This window comes from Dermacentor variabilis, chromosome 4, assembly GCF_050947875.1.
Source record: "Dermacentor variabilis isolate Ectoservices chromosome 4, ASM5094787v1, whole genome shotgun sequence".
NCBI classification, from domain to species: domain Eukaryota; kingdom Metazoa; phylum Arthropoda; class Arachnida; order Ixodida; family Ixodidae; genus Dermacentor; species Dermacentor variabilis.
Window position 1 is genome coordinate 18,256,790 of NC_134571.1, and position 26,073 is coordinate 18,282,862.

At 42.4% G+C, this 26,073-nt stretch overlaps 1 protein-coding gene across 1 annotated transcript in view; it reads left to right on the forward strand.

The window, feature by feature from the left end:
* LOC142578726 (NF-X1-type zinc finger protein NFXL1-like) overlaps positions 1-26,073 on the forward strand; it is a 75,059-nt gene that overhangs the window by 28,781 nt on the left and 20,205 nt on the right. Inside the window, exons 9-15 of the mRNA XM_075688237.1 lie at positions 1,281-1,396; positions 7,047-7,178; positions 8,509-8,599; positions 9,972-10,092; positions 13,864-14,023; positions 17,852-17,965; positions 23,096-23,227. Of these exons, the coding sequence (XP_075544352.1) occupies positions 1,281-1,396; positions 7,047-7,178; positions 8,509-8,599; positions 9,972-10,092; positions 13,864-14,023; positions 17,852-17,965; positions 23,096-23,227 (866 nt within the window). The remainder of the gene's footprint in view (positions 1-1,280; positions 1,397-7,046; positions 7,179-8,508; positions 8,600-9,971; positions 10,093-13,863; positions 14,024-17,851; positions 17,966-23,095; positions 23,228-26,073) is intronic.

The window sequence follows — 26,073 nt, forward strand, 5'->3', positions numbered from 1 at the left end:
AGAAAAATAAAAACCTTCAAACCAGCGGAGATGGCAGAACAACCCTTGAACCCATAACCACACGTGTGCGACTCATGATACAGCGAACGCGGAGCCACCGTGCCACTCAGCAAAGAGAGAGGGGCGAGTGGCAGTCGCGCCGTACTCTTCAATACATGTACTGACACATGTCGAGGCGAAAATACAAACTTGTAGAAAGAGTCAACAGATGGCATGGCCAGTCCAGGAGCGGCAGCTTTGCGCTCAGGCGCGAAATTTTGAACGCATGATAGAGAACGTACCAGTACGTCAGTGACACTGTGGGGGGGGGAAGTGCGAAGACGTACCGGTACGTCCGTGACAGCGAAAGGGTTAAGAGTGGAATGCGATAGAATTCAAAGATCCCCGACTGCTGCTTGTTGTGCTTCCTAGCGACTGCAGCTTTCTTGTGGATGCGCGGGGCCAAGCGCGACAGTGTTGTTGCAAGGAACTGAGTGGGCCGTGCTGCTCGGAAATTGGGTTTGTGTTTGAGTGTCCGCGTAACAGAATGATGTTTTCTGGTATATTGAAAATAAACTCCCAACGCTATCATGTCTGTAGGTTGTGTTTAGGTCGTACACTATGATTTTCGTGACAAATTTTGCTTTTAGGAATTCAATTTTTTCAGTAACGCATCTGCGCCACGTGGAGGGCCTGCGTGGTCGTGGTTCGGAGGGATCTTTCACCAAGCGATACCTGACGCTGACATCGGATTTTTTGAGACACAGGGTCACGTTAATAGGAAAATAACAAAACACGTCTAGGGCTGTGGAAGCCCCAACAGCCCAATGCACGTCGACATCTCGTGCCTCGTGCCACAGTGATTCATGTAACGCTTTGCATTATGTAGATGTCAACTACAGTTGAGTCCATCAAATGTTTAGTTCCTTCGGATCATATGTTTTCTGGTTTTTTACATTTCCCTAGCATTTTTTTTTTCAGGAACGTATGAACGAGGTTCTGCATAATTCTACATTGTTTTCTGCTCATTTTTGTGCCTTGCGTCTTTACCTTGTGGTATACACTTTAGTTACTTCCTTTTGGTTATCTTTTATCCATATTACTGACATTTGCTATTGGCCCAGCAGCTAAGGCGTTTTGCTACTGAGCACAATGTTTTGATACCTTGTCATGGTGCCCGTATTTCAATAGAAACAATGTGAAAAAGAGTAGTGTTTCTATTTAGGGCATGTGTCAGAGTGCCAGATGCCTGAAATCGACCCTTGGTACACTTTTGACGTGTTGTTGCTTTACTGCTTCAGAGTGGGAGCTGCCATGCACCGAAGATGTGGGACCCTGCGGAGACACCTGTGACAAGCTGCTCGCTTGTGGCATCCACCACTGTAGTCAGCGCTGCCACCTAGGCAGCTGCCCTCCAGTAACAAGCAGATTTGTTACCATTTCTAATGCAGCACAAGACCATGTGTTGAATTTTCTAGTTGACTTGAAGAAAGTTCATTTCTAATACAGTAGAACCTCATTAATATATCTTCCTGCTCGTCATGTTTTTCTTGTTCTTTTGCTCTCATCCCGTTTTTCTGGTTCTTAAGAAAAGCATGACGAAGCATGAAATTGAATGTCGCAGCCAGTAACGGTACACACTGATACGGCATGCTTTGCCTGGCAAGCATCAACTGCATTGTGCTGTATAAGTAATTGTCGTAACATGCCATCATTTAAACTTTGTCTCACACGCTTCATCATGGGACGCTTCTCTCCCTCTTCTTCGCTCCCAGTATGCCCAGTTTTGATATTGTCTGGATTGAACGTTAAAGTACAATAATGAATATTTCAAATTTAGTGTGATTTTCAATATTGAAAAAAGAAATGGGAAAAAATGTGACTGCCTCCAAATTTCACTGCCCCCCATCATTCTAAAGAAAAAGTTAGCGTATTTATTTGAATCTAAGTCGACCTTTTTCTTTTTTTGAAATCATTGCCCCAAATAAGCTGTCTATCTACATTCGTGACCAAAGTATCTCCAAGTGTATTCATGAACAAAGCTAGCAAAAGTATCGAGCTAACGCAGTTCCTTCCTCACGCTTGTCGTAGAGCCAGCCTGGTGGTCATCCAGACTGGCTTGTGATCTAGCTTGTGGAATTGAACAGCGAGATTCAGCAGTCCAGCTTACGGTAGATAAAGGTGTCTCATGTTCAAATCTATTCGCTTCACTACAAACATATGGGTTGACCTATGTACGAATTATTTTTTTATTTCTCGGTGAGTTGATTATATAGGGCGCCACTTGTATTTGTATTCAACCTATCTTGGAGTAAATACGGTAATTAAGAAATTGTAGATTGTAGCTCTTAGGTTCCTTCGGTGAGCATCAGTGGTCTTCCTTATAACCGAGCAATAAAGCACAGCGAAGGATGAAAGCAAACGCAGAGTGCAGCGGAAGATGAAAGACGGCGATAGTGAGGAGAGTGCGAGGAGGAAAGCAAAAGAAGGGAAGGTGCAGCAGAACCATGAGGCGGAACGTCAAGGAGGAGGGTATGGTGAAAGCGTAAGAAAAGCGTAGTGTCATGCAAGATGGACTTTGTGGTGACTATGGCTATTAGATGGCGCCAGAGTAGCACGCATTGTTTGTATGGAAACAAAGCGCTGCATGAGTGGAGGCCTGTCTGTGGCAGCTGATGTGAATTGCACCCATGTGTCATCCACGTGCTGCCTCTCATGATCTCCCGATTAGTGAGGCAGTCGCGCCAAACTTTGCTCCATTTGTAATGTACCGCATGAGATGAATTGTCCGCATCAGCCAATATATTGCGAAAGGAAAACACGTATAGAGCTGTGCTCTAACTTTGCATTAGGGAGCAATTGTCGGTGAATTTTTTGTTAAGTCTTTTGAAACTTGCATTATTTGAGTTGAAGTTCATCTGCCTTGCCTTATACTTCCTCTGCAAAATCCACATTCATTATGGTAATAACATTTTGATGCGGAAGAGTTAAATGGCCCATTGAGCGAAAAAGCCAGCATCTGTCGTCTGTAGCAGCAAAACAGCAGATAAATTTCCATTGGCTGCAATGCCACGTCATGAGTGCGCCTCGATGGAGCAGAGTGGGCGAAAGGGAACACCTGCTTCTGCTGTAGCACGCAAGGTGTTGTAGTGCGTGCTGCTGTTGTGCGTGCGGAGAGAGAACATCGCCGTGATGCCACATCATCCTCGTTCTCGGAAGCTGGTGTGTGATCCGTATCTCTCACTCGCGCTAGGCTTAGCTACTGCACACTCCTGCCAGCTTTGGTGGTCGCTGCTGCTGCTTCGGTCTCTCGTCGCGCAGGACGTTGGTGGCCTGCAACATTGGCACCGCAGGCTGCTGCTGCTGCTTGCTAGCTCGGGCACCACGTACCAATATGGTACTTGGTGCCATAGTGGTAACTCGAAGGATCACTGAGCAGCGTTTACTTGGACAATAATTCTTTCGCATTCACAAACCATAAGAAGTGCTCAGGTGTCCTCGGATTTTTAAACCGAAGCGTTCGTTGTCTCTTCCTTCGACTTTCCCACTGCTGCTGTTGCTGCTGCTGTCTGGCACACTGCATTGGGGGGTGGTTGAGAGCGTGTGCATACATAACAGAAGCATGGCAGAGAGGAAAGGCAATCTGAGAAAGAAACTAATTTGGAGCTTTCCATCATGTCGTATGTGCACAATGCCCTCTGGAGCTCCCTCGGCATTTCCAGGTTAGTTTCTTGACAGCTGTAATTATCTGTGACCCCCCGCTAAAGCATTGCGGAAACTGCAGAGCCTGCCTTTCTGGTAATGTGCAAGACCAGAGGGAAGCTAGATAGAATGGCAGACAGGAGGGGGGAGAGGGTGCAGAGAATGGGTAGAACCGACACAGTCACGAGACAAGTGAACAACAGCCTCGCACCTCTTCGCTTGCAGCTTCTATACAAGAGCAAGGGGAAGGTGAGATGGGGAGAAGGTGACGTGAGAAGGCAAGGAAACGCTACTACTATAGACACGACAGCGCTTGCGGGCACTCTATAAATTTAAGTTCAAAGTAGGGTACGGTACATTTCTGCTATTTCTGAAAAATAAACACCGTGTGAATTTGTCAGGCGGACAACTTATGCTGGCCATACAGAAGCAGAGCCGCACTAAAGCGCACCATAGGGTCTACGCGACACAACAAAAGCAGTCGCACATCAAATCAACACTTCTATGCCCACCGCGGTGGCTTTGCAACTATGGCATATCTCATGGTCGCGGGTTTGATCCTGATCCTGACCCTGGCAGCTGCATTTGAATGGGGGCGAAATAAAAAAGAACGCTTGCGCATTTAGATTTAGGGACACATTAAACAACACAGTGTCAAAATTGACCCGGAGTCTGCCACCAAGGCATGCCTCGTAACCTGGTTGTGGTTTTGGCACGTACAGCCCCATAGTACAATTAAAGTTTAATAATTCTGCCACAATGCGATGTGCCATGTGAGGAAATGACAAGGCTCAACCCTCTCGGAGATTATTAAGTATAGTGCGCAACGCCGCCTCAAGCAAACGCCACTCCCTGTGTGTTCTGTGTACTACGCAGAGAAACAGCCGTGGTGCACGCAAGGCAATGTTTGACATCAATTGACACCACTCTCGTGTTGGACTAAATGTTGAATAAATAAAACATTTGCTGTCAACATTTCCACTAATTATGGCCAATCAAAGCAAACAGCAGAGAAAGCTTTGCTTACGTTGATTCCCACAATGCATGGGATCCGCATATTTTTTAAAAGAGGTCTGTATAATCTAAATAAAGACACTCTGTATATGCTAGTGTAACAGTATTAACATGGTGATTGTGTCCCTATAATACCCCTGTCACATGTGCACCCGCAAACTCCTTTTAACTCCATTGTCTTTATCTTGAAGGAGATGCAATCGGTATCACACAGTTGCCCTTCCGCTAAGGGAGTTTAATGGAGCTTTTGGTCAAAGGAGGGCAATCTCTCTTGGCTGCTGAAGGGAGTACTCTTGTGGCCATACTGGTTGTTGTAGAGCTTGTAATTTAATGACTGTTTGCATTAAAATTAATGTTGTGTATGTTTATACATTTCAATTGAATTAAATAAAAGGTCAAGCACAATTCAGCAACAGTTACGCTTGCTGCTGCACAATACTCGCGACTTGGGCCACTTGGCACCATGTTTCTTTTCTTTTTTTTTTTCTTTTAGGGCATTTTCATGAACCTGACAGAAGAGGGCCGAGTTAGCTTGCTGGGCTGGAATATGCCTGTCAAGTTTATGTAAATGCTAGCTGGTTGGGCTGAACAAGTGTAGTCGGGCACAGTCAACTCGACTGTATAGGGATAGGTTGACCCTGCCTGACCCGTTTGCAGCATGCATGTTAACGAGGATGAGTCGTGCCTGCGAGCATCGAGACTTGTGTGGGACCATTGTGATGTCGTGATTTAGGCACCAGCAGCAGGAATGGTATTCAGACAAGGCCAAGGCAAGCACTGTGCAGTGCAACCTAATCATAGTGATAAAACCCATGAAGACAGCAGCGTGAACCAGAAGCTCAGTTCGAACGCGTTTACATATTGGCTCGACGCTGTGTGCCGTCCTTGACGAGACTCATCAGAAGCGAGTTCATGTAAATGTGGTCACATCAGGCTCGGTCACCCAAATTTTTTACTTGACCTGCTCGCATTGGGTTCATGTAAGCGTAACCTCTGTCGTGCTAGTCATGCAGTGGTTGGTGTGGTCACTCGTGACTCACACCAACAAAGTACACAAAATAAAAGGAAAGCTCATAAGCTCACCGTGCACGAAATGTTGCGTTTTGAACATGCTAGTTTGCAGCAGTTCTAGTCTTAGAATGCATAGCATACTTGCCACGTCGCGAAGAAAGACTCAGATAAGTACACGGCGACTAGCGTCGCTGTCGGCACTACGGTGTATAGCGAGTGCACTTTGGTTTTTAACGAGTTGTATGTTTTCCACGTCATGTATATTGAATAATGTATATTTTATGGAAGGGGTGTTAATTATTATATCTATGGACATAATTAGAAGTTACATTTTTATACTTCTACAAAAACCAAACACCGCTGAATGTGCCCAAAGCAGTTTCTTTTAATAACTCTATATTGGCTGTGCGGCACGACCATAACTTTCTTGAGGTTGAACTCCCTTAGGAAGCCTTGTGCTCCCTTATCCTAAAGGTGTTTGTGCATGGCCGTGTGACATGAGTATAAGTCACTAGGGACATGTAGTTTGACACTTAGGTTTTAGCGTTATACTAGTACTTTTCTGATACTTGATGTTTAAATGCAGACAATATAAGTGGTAATATCTCGCAGATACTGTGTTCAGCTAAAGCATGCAGTACCCTTATTTCAATGAGTGACGGTGTTCTACTTATATGCTGGTAGGGCACAAAGTGGTCAGTACATAACCTGCACACAGATAATTTTTTTTCAACATTTGTACTACACAAGAATGAACTTGTTGTGTGCAAGAAGTACTTGTTGCACTTAAACTTGGCATCAGAAGGTGTATTATACCTTCTGATTGTGCGTGTGTGTGCGTATGTGTGTGTGTAAGTAAGATACAAATTGCCGAGAACTATTTCTTTCTTAATAAAAGTCACCTATACACATGCATGGCAGTTGTGCTTGAAGACACATACTCATGTGCAGACATGGCGCAGTTGAAGAAACCAAAAACACAACAATGTATGTAAAATATGCTTCTTGGCTTTTAGGCATCATGGTTGCATAGACACACACTCGTTTGTGGGCTTGCGCACTTGGAGAAAACAAAGAATACAGCATATACGTACCATACTTGGTTTTTTTCTTGGGCATTGTGGTTGTTTCTTATGGTATTTATAACGTGATAGTTTCTAAACATGCAGAGAGCTCATGATGGTTATGTAATTTGTGCTGCATGACCATTCATATATAGATGTATGGTCATGCAGCATGGTCATATATACTATATCTGCAACTTGAAAAATAAGAGCCATGGGTTGTTCCCAATTGTTTCCCTCCCAGTAACTAAACTGCCTATACATTGCTGTCTCCAGTGCCTTCAGATATGTCCCAAGCGATGTCGGTGTGGAGCACGAGAAAAAGAGGTCCCATGTAGCCGGGAGTACACCTGTGAAACAAAATGCAAAAGGCTTAGGGATTGCCGAAGACACCCATGCAGTCGCAAGGCAAGGGCATTGCTCTTTTCTTTTTAAATTTTATTTTGTGAGAAATGCAATTCCCTAAACATTTCTTTTTCTCTTTTTTTTTTTCTTTTTATGTTGCCATAAAATTTAAGTGCCATTCCCAAGTTGCTACTCTTGCTTCTGTTTATCTCTGGAGTTCAAGCTGTAGCTTTCAAGCTGTTTGTCCAGGCCAGAGCTTCTTAACTTTGCTTGTTGGGAGCAAGCCATGTTAGTCAACTTGTGTTGAGTCGTACAATCAACATGTTGTGGGTTTTGGCTAGTTCATGGCAATCCATAGTTACTTTTGGCGCAAAAAGAATAAAACACAAATTCAAGTTATGACTCGTAGAAGCTGAAGCCCCACCATAAAGGATTAGGATGTTTAGTGGCAGTTGCTTGATCACTGGTGTTGTAGGCAAATTTGTGGGCATGGCAGGCTGTAATGGCTATAAGAATGGTGCCTGCCTGAAATGCCCTTGCTGTTTTCGGTGGCGTTTCAACCTTTGCAAGTTGTGGTTTCCACTTTGTTGTTTTCCTGGTTTTTAGTGGCAAATGTAATTGTGTGGTAGAGTAAGCAGCTGCTTGCACCCCCCCCCCCACTTTTTTTTTGCTTTATCTTTCTGTCGTTATGACCTGCTCGGACATTTTCACATTTCATGAGGAAAAGGCCTCTTTTTTGGAACATATGTTTTTCATCATTGCCTTATTGACGTGAAATTAAACACTACAATTCTAAGCACTTCATTGCCTTTTTACGATTGTAATTGTGCGAAAAAACAATAATAAATTTGATCAGTGTGAACGCAATTTCATTATAGCAGTCTCTGCTTGTTCGAGGTTGTGAAAGTTAGACAGAAAAGGGTTGCTTGTTTTTTAGTTCTTAGACAAGCTGAGGAGTGTAAGCCACAAGGATGCAATGGCACTGCCATCGTGTAGCAGTGTGATGCAGGCAAAAAGAAGTTTGAGCAAACCCGTTTGGTGTGTATTTTCTTGGGAGGAAATGTTAATATACAGTGCCAAGTTTTAAAAAGTTCCTTTGTAAAAACTGCCTGAAGTGTCCAACAGTGAAGTAGAGAGGCATCAACATATTCATTGGTTCCCTTTGCCAACACTGAACCTCCTTGTCTAGAGATGCAGCTTGCTTGTACAATATTTTGCGTAAGTATAGGAGACAACTGTACTAGCATATGTTGTTGGTACATCCTATTTGTGTGAATGATGACAGCTGCCATTTCTAAGGGATAAAAAATGCTAAATATTAATGTAAACCTAAGGTTAGGAAAACAGTATTTGGAGAAGGAGCAAGTTACCCTCATTGTTTTTGGCCTTTCAGTGCTGCGATGGCAGGTGTCCTCCTTGTGAGCAGCCCTGTGGACGCTCCTTGGCTTGCAAGAATCATCGTTGCTCCAGTTGCTGTCATATGGGTGAGATTCTTCATTAGAACAGTATTGGCCTAAGTAATCATTCCTTCTCCAAAGTGATCAATAATCAACAATTATGCACCACATATTTGTTTTTGGCGCGTGTGTGTAAATAGGTTGTGCATTGTCATCTAGTCTCACATTATTTACAAAGGGAGTGCTATCAGAAGTTATTTCACACTAGTTCGCTCGCACCACACAAGGGCCTTTTGGTAATGGAATTGACTTGTGTGTCATACAACTGTGCTTATAATACTAAAATATTTGCCGTTAGTCATCCTAGACTATAAAAAAGTAACGGTTATACTAAGTTTTCTTATAATGAGGTTGAACTGTATTACTATACAGATGGCTCACAGATGTACCCCTCTCGTGTATGAAAAAAGGGGCTTAAATTTTCAAGGATAGACATTTTAAGCAGGTACGCATGGGCACATGCATGCTGCATCTATGAGTGCATTAAAGAACAGTAGTAAATGGAGTGCACTTAACCATTTTATGTTAATTCACATCCGTCCTAGTACTACTGGGTGCTAACTGTATGCCAGTGTGTAGTCATGTCAGCAGCACTGTTGTGCATTTACAAACTAGGATTCTTCCTACTTGCCAGGTGACATATAACTGGAACAAATGCTAAAGCATGTTTCCTTTAATTTGTTGGCATGCTTGCATTGCCATGTCCTGCCAAGTTCACCTACACTCTGAATAAAGTTTACTCCATTTGGGGTGTATCTTTGTCCCCAAACAATAAGCACTTTCTGACCTTTCTTGAAAACTCTGCACTGGCCTCTTTCACGTTAGGAATGCAATGTTGCTCTGATAACGTGCTTGCCGTTAGTGACCTGGAAGTACCGGATACAAAACGTTAAAGAAAGGGAAGGAGTAGAAAGGTGGTTAACCTTTAGGTTAACCGAGGGGCCCGATTTTTATTGATCATATCATGAGAAGCCAACAAGCAAAGACACCAAGGAAAACGGGGTAAATTACTTCTACTTACTAATTGAATTAAAGAAATAAATTAATGGCAATAAAAGTGGATGAAAAAACTACTTGCCGCAGGTGGGGAATGATCCTATGATGCATTACGTGTGCGATACTTTAAAGAAAGGGAAGGCACGAACGAAAGATGCCAATTATTGTTTGGGAACAAGTGCCAGAAGGTGCAAACTTTTTTTAGAGTGTAGTCAAGTAAAAATTGTCGATGTAAACTCTCTATTCTGAGAACCCTGCTTTACCTTTCCTTTGTAGCAGTAATAGCCACAGCCGAATGAGTGTGTTGTTGCAAGAACCCTGGTCTTACTACATTCTCTGGAACGTGAAAACTTAGCAGAGAAATGTTTATGGCATACAATGTTGCTGGCACTCTGGGCTCTAGGTCCCTGCTATCCATGCAACGAGAAGGTTGAATTGACTTGTCGATGCAAGGCAACCAAGGTAGCTGTGCCCTGTGGACGGGAGCGAATGACCAAGGCACCTGCCTGCCATCAGCCGTGCAGGTCAGTTAGAATTTTATTGTTGCTTGTCTTTCAATTTTAATGCAAACAGCTGCTAACAAAAAACTATTTCCCACATCAAAGGCGTTGGATTCAGCTTCTTCATCCCTCTCTCGGACATGCCTTTGTATGGAGGTGCAACTTGCTTCATGCAATGACAGAAAAGAAGTAAAATAAAGAGAGTGACTGCCTGCAATTGGAATCCTCTGTTGATGAAAGATGCTGTGCTTTTCTGTTAACGTGCAAAAGCACAGATGTGAAGTGGGTTATACATTCGAATCTCAATAGTTCGAACTCGAAGGGGCCGAAAAATTTGTTCGAATTAAAAGAAGGAATTGTTTTTGAAGTATTTGTGCACCATAGCACGATGTACGGAGGGTGCAAGTCGTGAACTATTGCGGTGTGCAAGCACCATAGCAAGCGAGGACCAAGAAACTACCCGTGCCAGCCATCGCTCGCTTCCCGATAACGGCAGAAAATGAAACTTCAAGGAGAAAGTGGGCACCGGACTGGCAGAGTGGGTGGCGGCAGCGCCGAGGCGGATGCGCGCTAGGCCGTCAAAGGTGAGGGAGTTACGAGAGAGTTGAGGTGGGCGAGGGGTGCGTAGTGGTGAGGAAGAGCGGGAGGGAAGAGGATTTGCTTTTCTTTTAACTTGATGGATGGTGCCAATTACCTCTGCCATCTGTCTCCGCTCATGGCTCACTTGCCCTTGGCGGTGAGCCGTGAAAAATCGGTTCAGGACTGATCTCTCCCGCGGCTAGGGCATTACGGTGTGACACAGAAACGGCGACCTTGCCATTCGAAAGAGGGTGAAATTTCTGTTATGTTTTTTTTTTAACTTCGAGCGCTGCATTGAGGGGTCTCTCCTAAGCGTTTCCACTATGGTGGGGTAAAACCAATGCTGGTAGGAGGTGCCGATGCATGATTTGGGGAGTTGCTGAGAGCATTGTCGGAGCGTGGTATGTTTGAATTAATCGTCACAAATACTTGCACGTTTGAATTACCGGGTGTTATCGCCCAATAGAATACACATAACGTTGACGAGACCACAGTGTCAGTTCGAATAAAGCAGAAGTTCGAATTATTCATGTTTGAATTAACGAGATTTGACTGTAGCATGAAAAAGAGAAAAGAAAGAAAACTGAGGGTACATTCATGCAGAGGTAAGTCATTGTCATCGATGGCCTGACAGGTGCATGCTGCACACCTGCCCTCAAGAGCTTTCAGAAAACACATGGTATGTGTAGGAAGGATCAACTAGTTCATTGCCCATGTGTCGGGTTTGGAGTTGGAGTGCATGTCGAGTTTGGAGTTGAGTGCATTTCGTAATGGCCTAAGCTCAGGTGCAGAGTACATTCACCAATTGCAGGCAGCATGCTTAAAGGAACATTAAAGGCAAATACTAAGTCGAGATGGACTGTAAGAATACAATTCCACAAACTTCGCAGCATTTGTTTCATGCCAAGAAAAGACTTCATTTAAGAGAAAATTGTGTCTGAAGGGTCCGCATACCTTTAGTGCAATTCAAATCGCTCGCCCCCAAGTGAGGAGGGGTGATGTTGCACACACCATCGTTGCCTTTCACTGCTGTCAATGAGTAAAACGGCGCCCAACAGACAGCGCTACGTTCCTTTGCGCAAAACGCAAAAGTATGGCCTTAGAGAACTGAGCCAAGACAGTGCATTGGATTTGCTGCCTGCAGCTGTTCTTGGTCACGTATTCTAGAGACCACAGCCAAGTGACGTGGAGTGTTCGAGTATCCTGCAACATCACATAGACAGGGCATTCTCTGCTACTTGCAGTTCATGTAAGTTTTGCGAGCAAGCTAAACCAGCGCAGCACTACGCGATAACGAAATTACTGAAATGCAATAGCGCAGGCAGCGCAGAGTCGAGCAAAAGGAAAACCTTTTGACCACCTGCATCATTGTCAAGGGTAAGGTCAATGAGTAAAAACTCGAATATAACTGGACGAGTAGCATTTTCTTCCGTCTTATAATGCAATTGAATTATCTTTTTATTATAAGGGGTTGGGTGCTAGTGGAAGAATTATATAATGAAGAGTGCCTATGTCATCGGGCTAGTACTAATGTCCCAGGGAAGTCTCAAATCATGTCCTGCATTTACGTAAATTTCTCTATTACTAAAGCTCTGTTCACGATAATATTGATTGACGTTATTGACATTCATGATCTATCACTTAGATTGACTTAATATTTGCATTTAGTGTCCCTTTAACTACGAAGTAATCCAGCTCTTTTACAGGTACTGTGTTAAAAAGAAACTTTGTGAGCAGTTGTCCATATGAGGACACAAAGAAATCGCATAGTAATAATTCTATAAGGTTTAGTTTTTATACATGGTAGCTGAACTTTTTTTACATGAAAATCAAAAGTGTGAAATTTTTAGCCACCGTTTATTTATTTCATAACTGCTGGGGCTTAGCCACAGTTTTCTGCCTACAAGATACGACTGAACAATTTCAGACCATAAGACCTATGGCCTGAAATTGGTCAGTGTCAACCAGTGAGCCCAGCAACACATGCTACTAAGACAAGGATTCAAAAGACCCATTATCATAGTGTTGTGACTTGCAATGTAGTATCTTCAACTTTATAAGTTGTGTTTTGCTCTAAATAGCTGAATTTTACTGCCACTTGTTTCATGTTGACACTAGAGCTTATGCTGCACCACATGATTTGTCTTTTGAAAATGGATTCTCCATGATTGTAGCAGCATGTGGCAGTGTTTCCTGCCACATTCAAGAAAGAAAAATAGTGTTTGAACTGGAAGACATTTCAAGATATTTGACAGTTTCTGTATTACTATTCCTTTATTATGTTGACGAAAAGTTGACAACCTTTGGGGCATATCTTGTCCCACAACAATAATCATCGTCTGACTTGCTTGCGTTTCCTTTCCTGAAAACTCGGTGCTCATTATTTTCCTGTCGAGAATGCTGTGTCACGCTGATAGCATGCAAGCTGTTGGTGACTTGAGAGTACTGCGCTCACAGCACTCAAGAAAGGAAATGTGGACAAGACAGATGGCGACCATTGTTGCGGGACAATATATGACCGAAAGGGTGTAAACTTTTTAAGAGTGTGATTTACTCGAGTGCTCTTATGTATTTGGTTATGTATTCTCATTGATGTTCTTTTCAAATGGAAGGTGATGTAAGCTAGCTAGTATTTTATGTTTTATTTTGTATAGTTCTATAGAATGTCCCAGCTAACGCTAGCCATACTTTTCAACGAAAAAATAAGATGAAAAAAAAACTGCAAAGTATGATTTTAAGGCCTATGGCGTTCGGTTGTCAGAAGTCTGCCGACCAAACACTGCAGGTGTTATATTCATATCTTGCACCATGTCTTCAAATCTTTTTCTTTTACTTCTTTATTTTTTAAACAGCTTGGCTAACGTTAGCTGGGACACATGGTACAGAACCGGCATTATTTATTTTGTTATCTATTCTTGTTATTGTTTGCTGCAGTTTAAAATGATGCTATTAATTAATAAACCCATGCTTTCTTTGAATAGACACATTTTGCATGTATAACACTTGTATAGTTTTGCATGTGTGTGTGTTGCCAATTGCTGATAGCAGTCACAAACCCAGTGAAGTTGAAAGTGGCTTTTGTCCATGTTAGTGTCATCTGTACGTTTAATGGTTATAAAATAAAATTTAAAGTTCAGTTCATAGTTGTTCACTTAAGTGCTTTGTCTTAGAAAAGTATCCACACTGACATTTTTGTTTTGTGTGTGGCATCTTCAGCATCCCTCCAGAGTGCAATCATGAGAAGCGAGACCCACATTCCTGTCACGACGGTCGTTGCCCGCCTTGCACCCAGAAGTGCAACCGCACACTGAAGTGCGGCCACATATGCAAGGCTCGCTGCCACTTGGCTGTCTGGACCAAAATTGTACCCAAACAGGTTTGTTCTATTGCAGTTGTCATTCGGGGAACGTGTATATAAAGTATCTTGATCCATACATTATGTTTGAAAACACAGTTATTTTTTCTGAAAATGTGTGTGTATATATATGTGGTAATTATAGCGTGCAAAAGTATAAAGTTAGTTGTTTCCATGTGGCTTATCTAGAAGTGGGTTTGTCTCCAAGCTTGAAATAAGCATAGCAGTGTTTGTGCGCTCACTTGTTTAGGAATCCTATACCCAGTTGTTCATATGGATGTACAGTCGAACCTCGTTATAGTGAACATTTATATAGCAAATCTAAAATATGTTTAATCATGTTTTATTTCATTGAGATATTATAGTGCTATAACAAAACTGAAAATATGAGATTCAGCACAGTGTCAATGTCAAATGCAATATCGAAGCTGGTATCAGTTATAGCAAAGGAAATTTTTGTTTTCACTTGGCTCCAAATATTTATTTCAGTAGAACAAATTTCCCTGTCACCAACTGATTTTTCACAGCTGGTGATTACTCGGACTTTCTTTTGGCGTTTTCACCTACCACTAAAACCAATGTATAACAACAATTAAAATTAAGGATACTGCACTCTGTGCCACATAGCTTTTTGGACATAATCCGTGTGAGACATAATCTGTGCACAAGATGCTGGAAACACAGCAGCCATGAACAAAGTTGCCGCCATGTCAGCTCAGCATCAAAGTGCAACTTTGTGTGCACTTTGATGGCCAGTACTGGTTAGGCATAGTGGCCTGGGCACTTCGGCTGTGATGAAAACTTGCTTAGAGCCAGTGCAATTACTGGCAGTAAGCCTTGTGGAAAACCTGCTGTCCGTGTGTTCACACTGATAGAACATCGATGATTTAGTGTGAGGTTACGCTCACATGCTAGACTGGTGGCTTTAGTAGCGGAGTTCAAGTTTTCGTATCGCTCCTTCAGTGTCAGAAAAATTGGTTGGCAGCTGTACTCACTGAGGGCAATTTGAAATGGCACATTATAGATGCATGGACACATTTTGGCCAATGGTTTGGCTTGTTTGGACCACAGCCAGCAAGTGAATGGGCTGATGCTGTGTTATCGTAGTGATCATACAGCTGCAATTAATGACAATGTGACGCGTATATATGTAACTTATTGTTCCCCTGCAACGTATCGACATGGCAAGCTGTTGACAAGCCATCAAAATTTGGAGAATATTCCTTGCTGGCTCATCAGAGACAGCACGCTTGCATTTCTTTGGCCTACGCCTGGTCGTGTTCTCATTCTTTTTTTTCTTTTTTTTCTTTGTTTCTTGTTTTTCTTGGTATATTAGCCTGTATGCTTATAATGATTATTGGATAGAACAAAGGTATTTGTTAAACATTGTTAAAACAAGATTGAACTTTCTATCAAAATACATATGTGTATGGTAAGCTCTGGTTTGCTTCACAAAATTTTGTGTAAAATTGCACCACTACTGTGAATGTGCGTTTGCACCTAGCATCCTTCTCTGCTAAGTTTGGTACAATATGTTCTTGTGGTATGTTATGTACATGCATGGAAAGCTTCATTGCAAAGATGAGAAGGATGCAGAGGGAAAAAAATTGCAAGTTAAACCTCAATATAATAAAAAAAAAAAACTGATACAGTATAACGAAATTGGTAAAATTGGCACCTCATTTCGTTCCGTCTAAAGTTTGTTATATTGAAATTCAACCTTTTATTTAAAAAAAGTACAGTCATGAAAGGATTTTTCTTGCCTTGAAGAGGCTCTAAAAATTTCTGCATTATCAGGCAGTAGAAAAAGAAGGAAATGACAAGAAAGTTGCAGTTTTACTCAAAAGGCAAAGCATTGATAATAACAATAAAATAATGCAGAGCTACACAAAGTTATAGTTTTGTCAGCCATATAAATTACAGCAAACATTGTTTTAATAATTAAATTAGAAAGGATGATGTCATAAACACACAGGCAAACATGATCAGATCTCACTCGTTGACCGCGAACGCTCGCTGTCACAATGATGGCGTGATTGAGAGTGCAAACAGAGGGGAGCGAATGCATTTGCTGCCTCCCTGTTCAATGTGTCTCTGAAACTCGAGATTACTTTACTTCCAAGACTGGGCGCGCACAGTGACAGCACATGTGTGGTTCGTGTATGCGCAGACATGGCTACGTACGCTTTATCACATTATCCCTGATGTTTGAATCTCTTCTGCACATTCCACGTGTTTATCCCCATCATTACCTTCCTCAATGTGCTAGAATACCTAACTGTTGTCATTTATGGCTCTTTTTTTTCAGTGTAATCCCTGTCAACACCTCCATATAACTTGCACACGTATGCATAATGTGACATGACATCATCTACGAGGGCTATTGCTCCAAATTCAAACCACGCTTTCCAGAAAAAAAGAATGAATGCAACCAGCGTTTCCCACATCCTGTTCCTTTGCCTTCTTAGACAGTTTCGTGTTGCATGCCGTTGCGGCCCTGAACGTTAACTAGGAGATGTTGAGCCGTTTCACTGCCTCCTCCTCCTTTGATCATCATTTCTATTTTTTCACTACTGATATTTAATTTACTTGTGGTATTATGCTGACACTGCAAGTGTTGTCCTAATTCTTTTGTGTATCTTTATTCTACTTGTATCAAATCTTGCGTAAGTGCTTTGGGTACGTGTCTTGTGCACGTCTGTTTATAGCGTGTACAGCCTCCTGCATTTTTTACTGTACAGCACAAGCACACTATGATATTGGCGTGCATCATCCTGACGGGAACAGCGTAGCAGATGCTTGCACTGGAGAGTGCTTTGTGCACCTATGCTTACTGCTCTTGTCTCGCTGATGTTTATCATTGGAAGGCACTAAAATAGCATGTGGTTGATGCCCGCACAATGTATTTAAAAATGCAGGAGGCTGTACAAGGTTAGCTGAAGTACTTGATTTAGTTCTCCTAGGTTCATTTCTAATTAGGTAAAGTTTACTTTGATACATTAAGTGTAAGATGTATATACAGTGTTGGTGCTATCTCGTCTAATGTAAAATGGCTGAGACCCATGTCAAGCTTTCTTTTTTTGATGTAATAGCATTAAAGAGTCTGTGCAGCAGAAAATCCGGTGTCGGCGTTGGACGTCATTTTGGCAAAAAAGATTGTCGTACCACCCATACCCAGGCCCTCCATGTGATGCAAGGAATTTACTGAACTAGTTAATTGAATTTCTCAAGCTAAAATACGTGGAAAAAATCGTAAACTGTGACTTACACATAACCTACAGACGTGATAGCTCTCGGATCGTAATTTGAGTATACGAGAAAGCATAATTCTGTTATGCAAAAAGTCAAAGAAACACCTTTTCCAGCATTTCTACCATTCACAAACCAGCCGCGGCGTCCGCCATTTGCGTGGGCCGGCGCGCGGATGTTCTGGGGGCCGCGGAGCGGTGTGCCCGGTTACTTGCAATACCTCCAGCTGGCGCTTGCCTCCGTCACATCACGGCCCATGCAAGAGGTCACGTTTCTATCAGAAATCGCCGCCTTCGTGCACAGCTTCCTGGTAAACATTACGGTTACGTATGCTCCAGTTGCTGGCATGCGTAAGAAGCAGTCACGGATCTTTGAATGCTATTGCGTTGCCTTCTTAAAGGCGAAGCTTAAGCGTCCTCCAAATTGTTTTGCTTTATTTTTGTCTCGCTTCTTTCATCAGCTTGTACTGATATAAAACAAATATTATTATATTGAAAGATTATTTGACAAAAGCTTTAGTTCAGGTGGGCGCTGTGGCACGGAGTCTTTATACACCCACTGTGAGCGAGTTGTATAAACAGCGACGCCAATTTTTTGAAGGGTCAACGTGTTGGACCGTGGGAACCTTTGGCTGCAATTCGGATGGAATTGGTCTCTCAATCCTGCCCGCCGTGTACTGTGCCCATGCAACTGGCCTGCCGTGGCAAACATTCTGTAAGAACAGCTTTTATTATGTAAATAGTGTTGTGGTCGCGCTTCTTGCATTGAGACAAGTTTAGTGCTTTAGCATTTGAGTTCATCAAATTATGTAAGTTGATTTCAGCCAGTGGCTGTTCCAGCAACACTACAGTAAGCAGAGTATGCAGACAGTAAGAAATGCAGCACTGAGCATAGCCTTAAATGTTATTATGGATTAGGGATTTCTCAGTTAATTTGATCTTGACTGAAAGTCCCTGCATTTCTATTAGCACAATTTTTTGTTATTTAGATTCTAAAATTGGCCTTTGCCAGATAAGCTGCATTTGTCTGTTCAGCACCCATGTGCCTGAACCGTATGGTGGCCCCTGTAGCGATTCTTCAGTGGTAGTCTCTGTATAGGTGGAGATTTGGGAACAGTGCGTTCAACACATGTCATCTCTCATTAAAAATGCCTATTTTCTGCCTGTCCTAGGGAGCTTTTCAAGCAATAACCGTAGCTCATAATGTCTGATTACACTATTTATCCAATTCGAACAGGCGCCTTTTTTTCCTAAGAAAGTTGGGCTGAAAATTGCATGCGCGGTGCTATCGGATACAAAACCGAAACCTCCTTTGCAGCGTTCATATGCTTTACCGCATAATACAAACGTACAGCTGCAACGTTGACTTTAGAATACTGGCGATCATTGTGCAACACATAATTTTCTTGCTAAAGAACCAAGTGCCTGTTAGATATTTACTTTGTTTAGGAGCTTTAATCGTCGTTTTTAAGTTAATTTTCTACTTTAGGTACATAGAAACTGGGTGTGCAATTGACTCGGGGGCGTGTTCTCCCAAATACTGCCAAATGAATCGGCGGTGTGTTTTGACATTTCTTATGCATCTTTTTTTAATTCGAACCACCCGATAATACGATCAATTTTGTCCGTCTCTCACGGTTGAATTAACAGAAATCGACTGCATTAGGTAGCTGTGGACTCCATAATTAATACTCGAGATCACCTCAAACATTTAATTACAGCACCTTTGAAACAACCCGTTCTAAGCGTGCATCGAGCGCCGCACAGCTTCGGACAGGAAACAGGAGACCCAACACGTCGCTGAAAGTGGAGGTGGGAGTCGAGTAGTATCACAAACAACTTAAGAGCTCGCCAGTCAGCCCAGTGTGCTGTTTGAAGGCCATGAAATGACTGCATCGTAAAAATCTGTAAAATTCGCCCTGCCAATTGTGCTCTTTTATTGAAAACGTAGGGCACGTTCTCTCCTCGAACGAAGTATCGTTCCTTTTCAACATCTTTGCTTTTACAATCGCGGATCCCTGCACAACCCTACCAACACTGTACTTGGCTGCGATTCTTTTTCCTTGGAGCCCACTCCTTTATTTCAAACGTACTAATATGTTATCTGTTCTGTGCATTCTACATCTTAATCTCAGTCAGAATGTCCCTAACACCTGCATGCTCTCGCAGGCATACTGCTGTCTTCCTGTCTCTTTAATGTTAGTATTAGGCATAATTATGCCTCTTATTTTGTCTCGTGAAATGCTGAATGAAAACACACAATGGCAGCAGGATGGCCATAGTGTGTGCATACACGCCAGTAGTATCTGGTACCACGAGATCGCCACAAGTTTCGATGATAAGATGAGCCTTCTTTTTCACGTCCGAAGCTGTATTGCTCTTTGCACACATTTTGAAATGGTCGCATTAAAATGTAACGTAAATTATTATTTGTTGCGATCTTGGGCAATTGAGGCTCTGTAGTGTAATTACTGTGTCGACGACTTTCCAATAAAGCAATAAAGACATGACAGACATTTATTGTCAGTACTATAAAAAGCCTGCTGACTTTTTTATACTGTACTGGAAAAGTGCATCGTCATGATTAGATATCAACATGTGATGGTGACATTAGCCAAACACACTTATGACTGAACTTATCTAATAAATGACCACTATTAACAAATAATCACATAACAGGATAATTGTCAATTTAGTTTGAGAATGTAACTGAACTTTGTATTATATCTGAACCAAACATCTTTGGAGTTTGTTGAACAGAGCCTGTAACGTTATCTACTTGTGAAATAGGACTTGTAATACCTATCTAATTGCTATGAGACAGGGCATGAGTAAAGTCATAATAGTGCGTGTACAGTTAATGACATTTATTAGGTGATACATAAAAGTGCCCTTAAACTATTTTTCATATCTAAGAGAATCATTTAGACATAGACAGTATCTCTTGTGTTATGCTGTTTCATGAATATTTCATGATAGCTTGCAATATTAGCACACTCACTGCAGCAAAAACTTTTGAAGCCCCAATTCCTGTGCGTGATGATCCACCGGTGGGTCACTTGTCATATTTCTCTGGTGTGTCCTGACCCACCAGTGAGTCACCAGGGACTTGTGCTTCTTTTTTAACTTCCTGAAGCTGCAAAAGGATAGCACCACAATGTATCAGATTAGAAGGAACAGGAATTTTGCTTCTCCTTTGATTTCTAGTGAAGACTTTGTAGCCTGTAGTACGTTCAGATGGTCTACTGGGGCATACACATGTTAAGCTACTGTGGGATGCGCATGTTCATTACGTCAGCCTTGAAGGTTGATCTTGATGTTGGTAGTTTACATCACCGTGGAAAATCTTTTCCTACCAATGTGAAACTTCTTCCCTTTAGATCATTATTCATGTCACATCTTCATTACTGTCATCTTGTTTGAGGAACTGCTACCTATACGAGCCTTAACAAACTGTATTCTTTAAAAGAAGGCCCTAAGAATTATATTTAATCTTTGTGGAGACTGCTCCACTTCAGAGATTTTTCTTAATACAAACATACCCAAACTGCTATGATGTCTGTCTTTTGCTTCGCTACAAACAAGAACTTAGACGCAACATTTAAATTATTTCTGGTACAGCTTCACTCACCTTTCACACACCATCATACCCTTTATGTTGTATAAGATATTTTTGCACTAGCACATAATGCTCACAACTAGGCTCACAGATGCTGAAACACTATTTATCTAAGCTGCTCAACACCATTACATTTGCAGGCTTCAATATAGGTACATGTAGTGATGCTCAACTTGGCTGTCGTTTCACAATATAGCCGTTATTGTCCAGTATTTATTCTTTTCTTGTAAATGTAAACGTGTACTTTTGTTTCTTTTCATTTTACTCTTCGATTACTTGTTCTTTATCTTAATAAGCCTGAAATTTCTGTATTTTGGCACATTGTATGCTCTTATGGTTTTTTTTTTCTTGCTAACTACTCAAGTGTTACTATTTTAACCAAAAGTGACCTTATTTTCTTTTTTTCTTTTATTTTATTTTAGGGGGGGCTTATTTTAAGGGTGTGTGAATATTCGAAACTTTTGAATAACGAATCGAATGGTTGCCTTTTCGATTTGGTCTTTGAATCGAATAGTCATTATGCATAAATGCAAATATTTTTCTAATACTTTTTAGAATATTTCAGAATGTTAACTGTGCACAGTTAACCGTAAAATTGGAGCAATAGTACAGTATATTTTCACCCCAGCGGGCATAGTATAGACACAAAACATGAGAACTTGCATAATGGAGCAGGTTGCATTGCTTAGGTAGCCATACTTTACACACTATACAGCAATCATTTGCACTTTCTAGAGTCCCATGCATGCTTTAAGAAATAAAAACTGATGTTTGCTTCTAATGCTCGATTTGCATCTTTAATAAACAACACTTCATAACGTACTACGTAATGACAGAAACTTCTTAACTTTAAGAAGATAATAGGATACGAACATCATTTTACATTAATGGTGGTAACAGCTGTTTATTATTCAAAAAGTGTTCGGTTGGATTCGCTTCTCACGCTATTCTATTCATATTTGATTCGGTCTCAAAAATCGCTGTTCGTACACCCCTACTTATTTTCAAACTTCCATCTATCGAAAACCCTTCTAAAGCTTTCAATCAGTTTGCTTCAAGTTTTAAGTGTAAAAAACCTCATTTTACCTCTTCACTATGCAATATACTGTATGTACAGTCAAACACAAAAGTTTACGGACCACGAGACCTCAAAAAACATTAAATTTCCAAGCAGCCTGTAATAGTAGTCAGCAAAACAGAGCATCACAATGTTGTTCACGTATAGTGGTAGAGGCTGCAAGAGTAAATACTAAGCTGTGTTGTGAGGCCTCGCAGATATTCAGCTTTTTCTCAGATTTCGTGTTCCGTAAAATATTGTACTTGACTGTACTTGCGATTGTCACAAACGATACAGTTAGAAATTAGGAATAATGCTTTAATTTAGCCTGTTTCAAAATCAACTATCCTGCAAAGCAAAGTTCTTCACTGAAGAAAATTTTTCATGTATTCTTGCACGACAACCCCCCTCCGGATCCTGAGGGGAGCTGTCAGCATCCGTGCTGCACCAATGTTGGGCCAAGCCATTGTCGTCTTTGCTTTCCAAATCTTCACTTTTGGTTGAAGTGACAAGAAGACTTCCTCTTTGATCTAATACCAAAACTCTAGTGCATCATTTCCACTCCCAATTTCAGTGAGAGTTGAGCGGTGCTGTTATTTTGCACACGCCACTCACATGCGAGCTGTCAGTGAAAGATGCTATTGTCCTAAATCTGTAAAAAGGCTGAGCTCGTCCAAAACACTTACGGGGTCAAGACTGGTTGTCTTTCTGCTCACTGTTGTTATGCGTGTGTATAATCTTTCTTGAAGTCAGTTTTGGTGTCCTTCCAGACCTGATTTTATACCACTGTCTAACTGTCTAGGACTCAAAAGCTCATAAAACTACGGCCTTTTCTTCTGTAGCCCTCTGACAATTGAAGCAGAAATAAATAGTGATTGATATATTGACTGATTGACTTCACCACTTGCACCCTGCAGGGAAGCACTGTACAGCCACACTGTGCCGTGGCCCACCTGTGGACCGCATCACAGTAAATGTTTAAAAGAATGTTGAAAATTAACGAATGTTGAAAAAGAATGTGTAACAGGTTGTTGAAAATTAACCAAATTAATGCGTTCGTGCATTTATCATTGCATTAATCCATTCATCAATATAGCTTCAGGGTTTATCCATTCATCAATATAGTTTCAGGTTTTATTTAACTAACACAGATGCTCTCGTTTGTGCAGATTAGCACATTCCCCTGTTCAGAGCTGCGGTCATACTCGTGCGGGAAGCCCTGTGGTCGTTCCTTGGCCTGTGGTAACCACACTTGTGCCATGGAGTGCCATGAAGTCGAAGGAGCACCCAATGATTCACAGGTATGACAGAGAGAGACCATCAAAAACATGATCGTAATGGTTATTATTAGCACCTTTGACTGGTTACTTTAGAGCACTCTCGCGGTGTGGTTTACATTTGGTTGGTCAGATCGAGCACTCGAAGCAAATTTATCTGGCTTATTCAAAGGGCTGTGCTCCAGCTCGGAGCACTCGAAGGGGCTCTTGCCTTCACTCTGGTAGGGTGACCGAAATTCTACAGAATATCCTGATCACATAGTTTGTCGCATTGCTCTGGGAGAAGCTGAACATCAGCTTGGTTCGGCTTTCTCAGACTCCAGTTTCAAGAAGGCCCCACATCTCTGCGAACTTAGTTGAGATGCAGTAGAAACCAGTCGAATGTACCAAAAATGTGATTGCCTTTAATGGGTTAATAATTCCAATTAAATTTATTTTCACAATTTTGTTAAAGGGACACTAAAGGTTAATATTAAGTCAACATGGACTGTTGAAATACCATGCCAGAAACCTCGAAACGCTTGTTTCCTGCAAAGAAGAGACTTATTTCAAGAAAAAATGCATTCTGAAGCGTCCATGTACCTCTAGTGCAGTTCAAATCACCCGCCCTCCGATCGAGGAGTATTGACGTCATGGTCTCATGGTGACGTTGCGCCGTCGGTGAGTAAAATGGCAAGCCCGCAGACGGCGCTACGGCTTTTCTGTACAAAACGCAAAGGTGCGGCCAGAAACGGAGCCAAGACAGAGCCGACAGCAGCACGAAAGCGGAACTATGGTGGCTAGCGGAAGGGAAAGTGCACGACGATAAGCTGGTTCTTTATTTTATGATGCCAACTTCGACGCTCGTTGCAATGGATGACCCTGACAACGACACATTAGCTTGCGATGCTGGGCTCGAGTTCAGCGATTTAAGCACTGATGAACGTGACCTGCTGTTGAGAGCTCGCGCTGCTGGCGTCGTGGCGTCCTACTAGGACGACGGCCTGCTTTGAAAGGTACTTCACGCGACTTCAGTAAGTCGGTGTTGAACTCGTAATCCTCTGGACGAAAGTGCAGCGAGCTCACTACGTGATTTTTCAGCTCTTTGCCAGCGCACTGTGGCAGAGGTACGGCACTTAACCACTTTGAATGGAGAGGTTCACTCGTTGGCACACAGTGATAAGTAATGTTGGATTCGCCGCTGCAACTGCCCTTGGCCAAGTTCCGCGGACCGTTCGCGCATCCCACGACATCACATGGACATGGCATTCTCACTGCTTGTTCCAAATGCAAGTTTCGCGAGCCAGCAGGGCCACCGCAGCACGACATTATAAAGAAACAACTGAAACTCCATAGCACGCGCGGTGCGAAGTCGAGCGTGCAGAGTCGAGCGAAAACGAAACCTTTCGACCACCTATACTACTGAAGGGTAACGTCAAAATATTATTTTTTCTTAGAATCGTATAGAAGTAGACAAGTAGCATTTCTTCCGTCTTATAATCTAATGAAATTATCTTTTTAATACGAGTAGTTGAGAACTAGTGACATAAATTATGATGCGGAGTGCCTTCGTCATCGGGCTGGTACCGGAATGTCGCTGGGGGGGGGTCTCAAATCGTGTCATGCATTTAGCTCAATTTCTCGGTTACTAAATCTCTGTTCGCGATTACATTGACGCCTTAGACGTTCTAGAGCATTGCTTTATTATTTTAACTTGACTTTCTGGTAACCTTTAGTGTCCCTTTAATACGAAAGGTTGTTGACAGTAGATTTGGATCCCGAGAGATCCACTAGTTCGAATCCAATGTTTTAGTGTGCGCTATAAATCTATCCTCCTCTCCATTGCTGCTGTTTGCGCAGTAGCCTTAACCCCCTAACTTTTTAATGGGGTGAATTGGGCGTGTTGGTACATATTTGAAAAGGCGGCAGCACAACAAAGACACAGACGGAGACGAGATGACAAGGACGAGCGCTGAACTTCCAATAACATGATTGTGAATAGTTCATGAATATATACATGCTGTCCAATCCAGGGGTTATCATCTTTGCATGCGTAAATATGCCAGTTCTTTGTCTGAAAGCGTGATGGATGGAGGAGGATGTGTCAGCATGGCCTCCATCACGCTTTCAGACAAAGAGCTGGCATACCGTATTTATTCGCGTATAACCCGCACCAAAATGTGAAAAAACGCGTTTAAAAAGTGGGGGTGCGGGTTATCTGCGAATTTTTTCCTTGGGAGGGGGGGGTCGGCTTCACCGCAATGTGCGGCGGCCTCCCCGTGTAGTCCGCCATCCCCATCGTCATCGACGCTTGTCAAGCCGATGAAGGGCCAACGAAAGGCCAGCATTGTTGAGCCTCGCGTTAGGCGCTGTTTAGTGTACTTACCCCAGTTTGCACTGTTTGCCTGCTTTGTTTTGGCATCATGAGTGCGACTCGACGGCAGTGTTTCACAGCGAAAGAGAAGCTAAAGATTATAGCCGCTGCCGAAGAAATCGGCAACAGAGCTGCTGCAAGACAGCATGACGTCGACGAGTCGTGCATTCGCGACTGGAGGAAGAAAAAAGAGAGTCTCGAAGCAACGAACCGGAACAGGCGAGCGTTTCGGGGTCGAAGACTGGCGCGTACCCCCACCTCGAGACGCAGCTTGCGAAGTTCATTGAGGAGCAGAGAAGTCGTGGCCACGCTGTTTCGACTGAGATGGCGCAAATGGAAGCCCTGAAGTTGGCCCGGGAATTGAACATTCCACGTGAGTTTCGTGCAAGCCGTGGATGGCTTCAGCGCTTCATGCGAAGACATGGATTTTCTATGCGGCGGCGAACAACCATGTGCCAGCGGCTTCCTGAAGCCTACGAGGAAAAGTTGTTGAACTTTCAACGATATGTGATCGCAC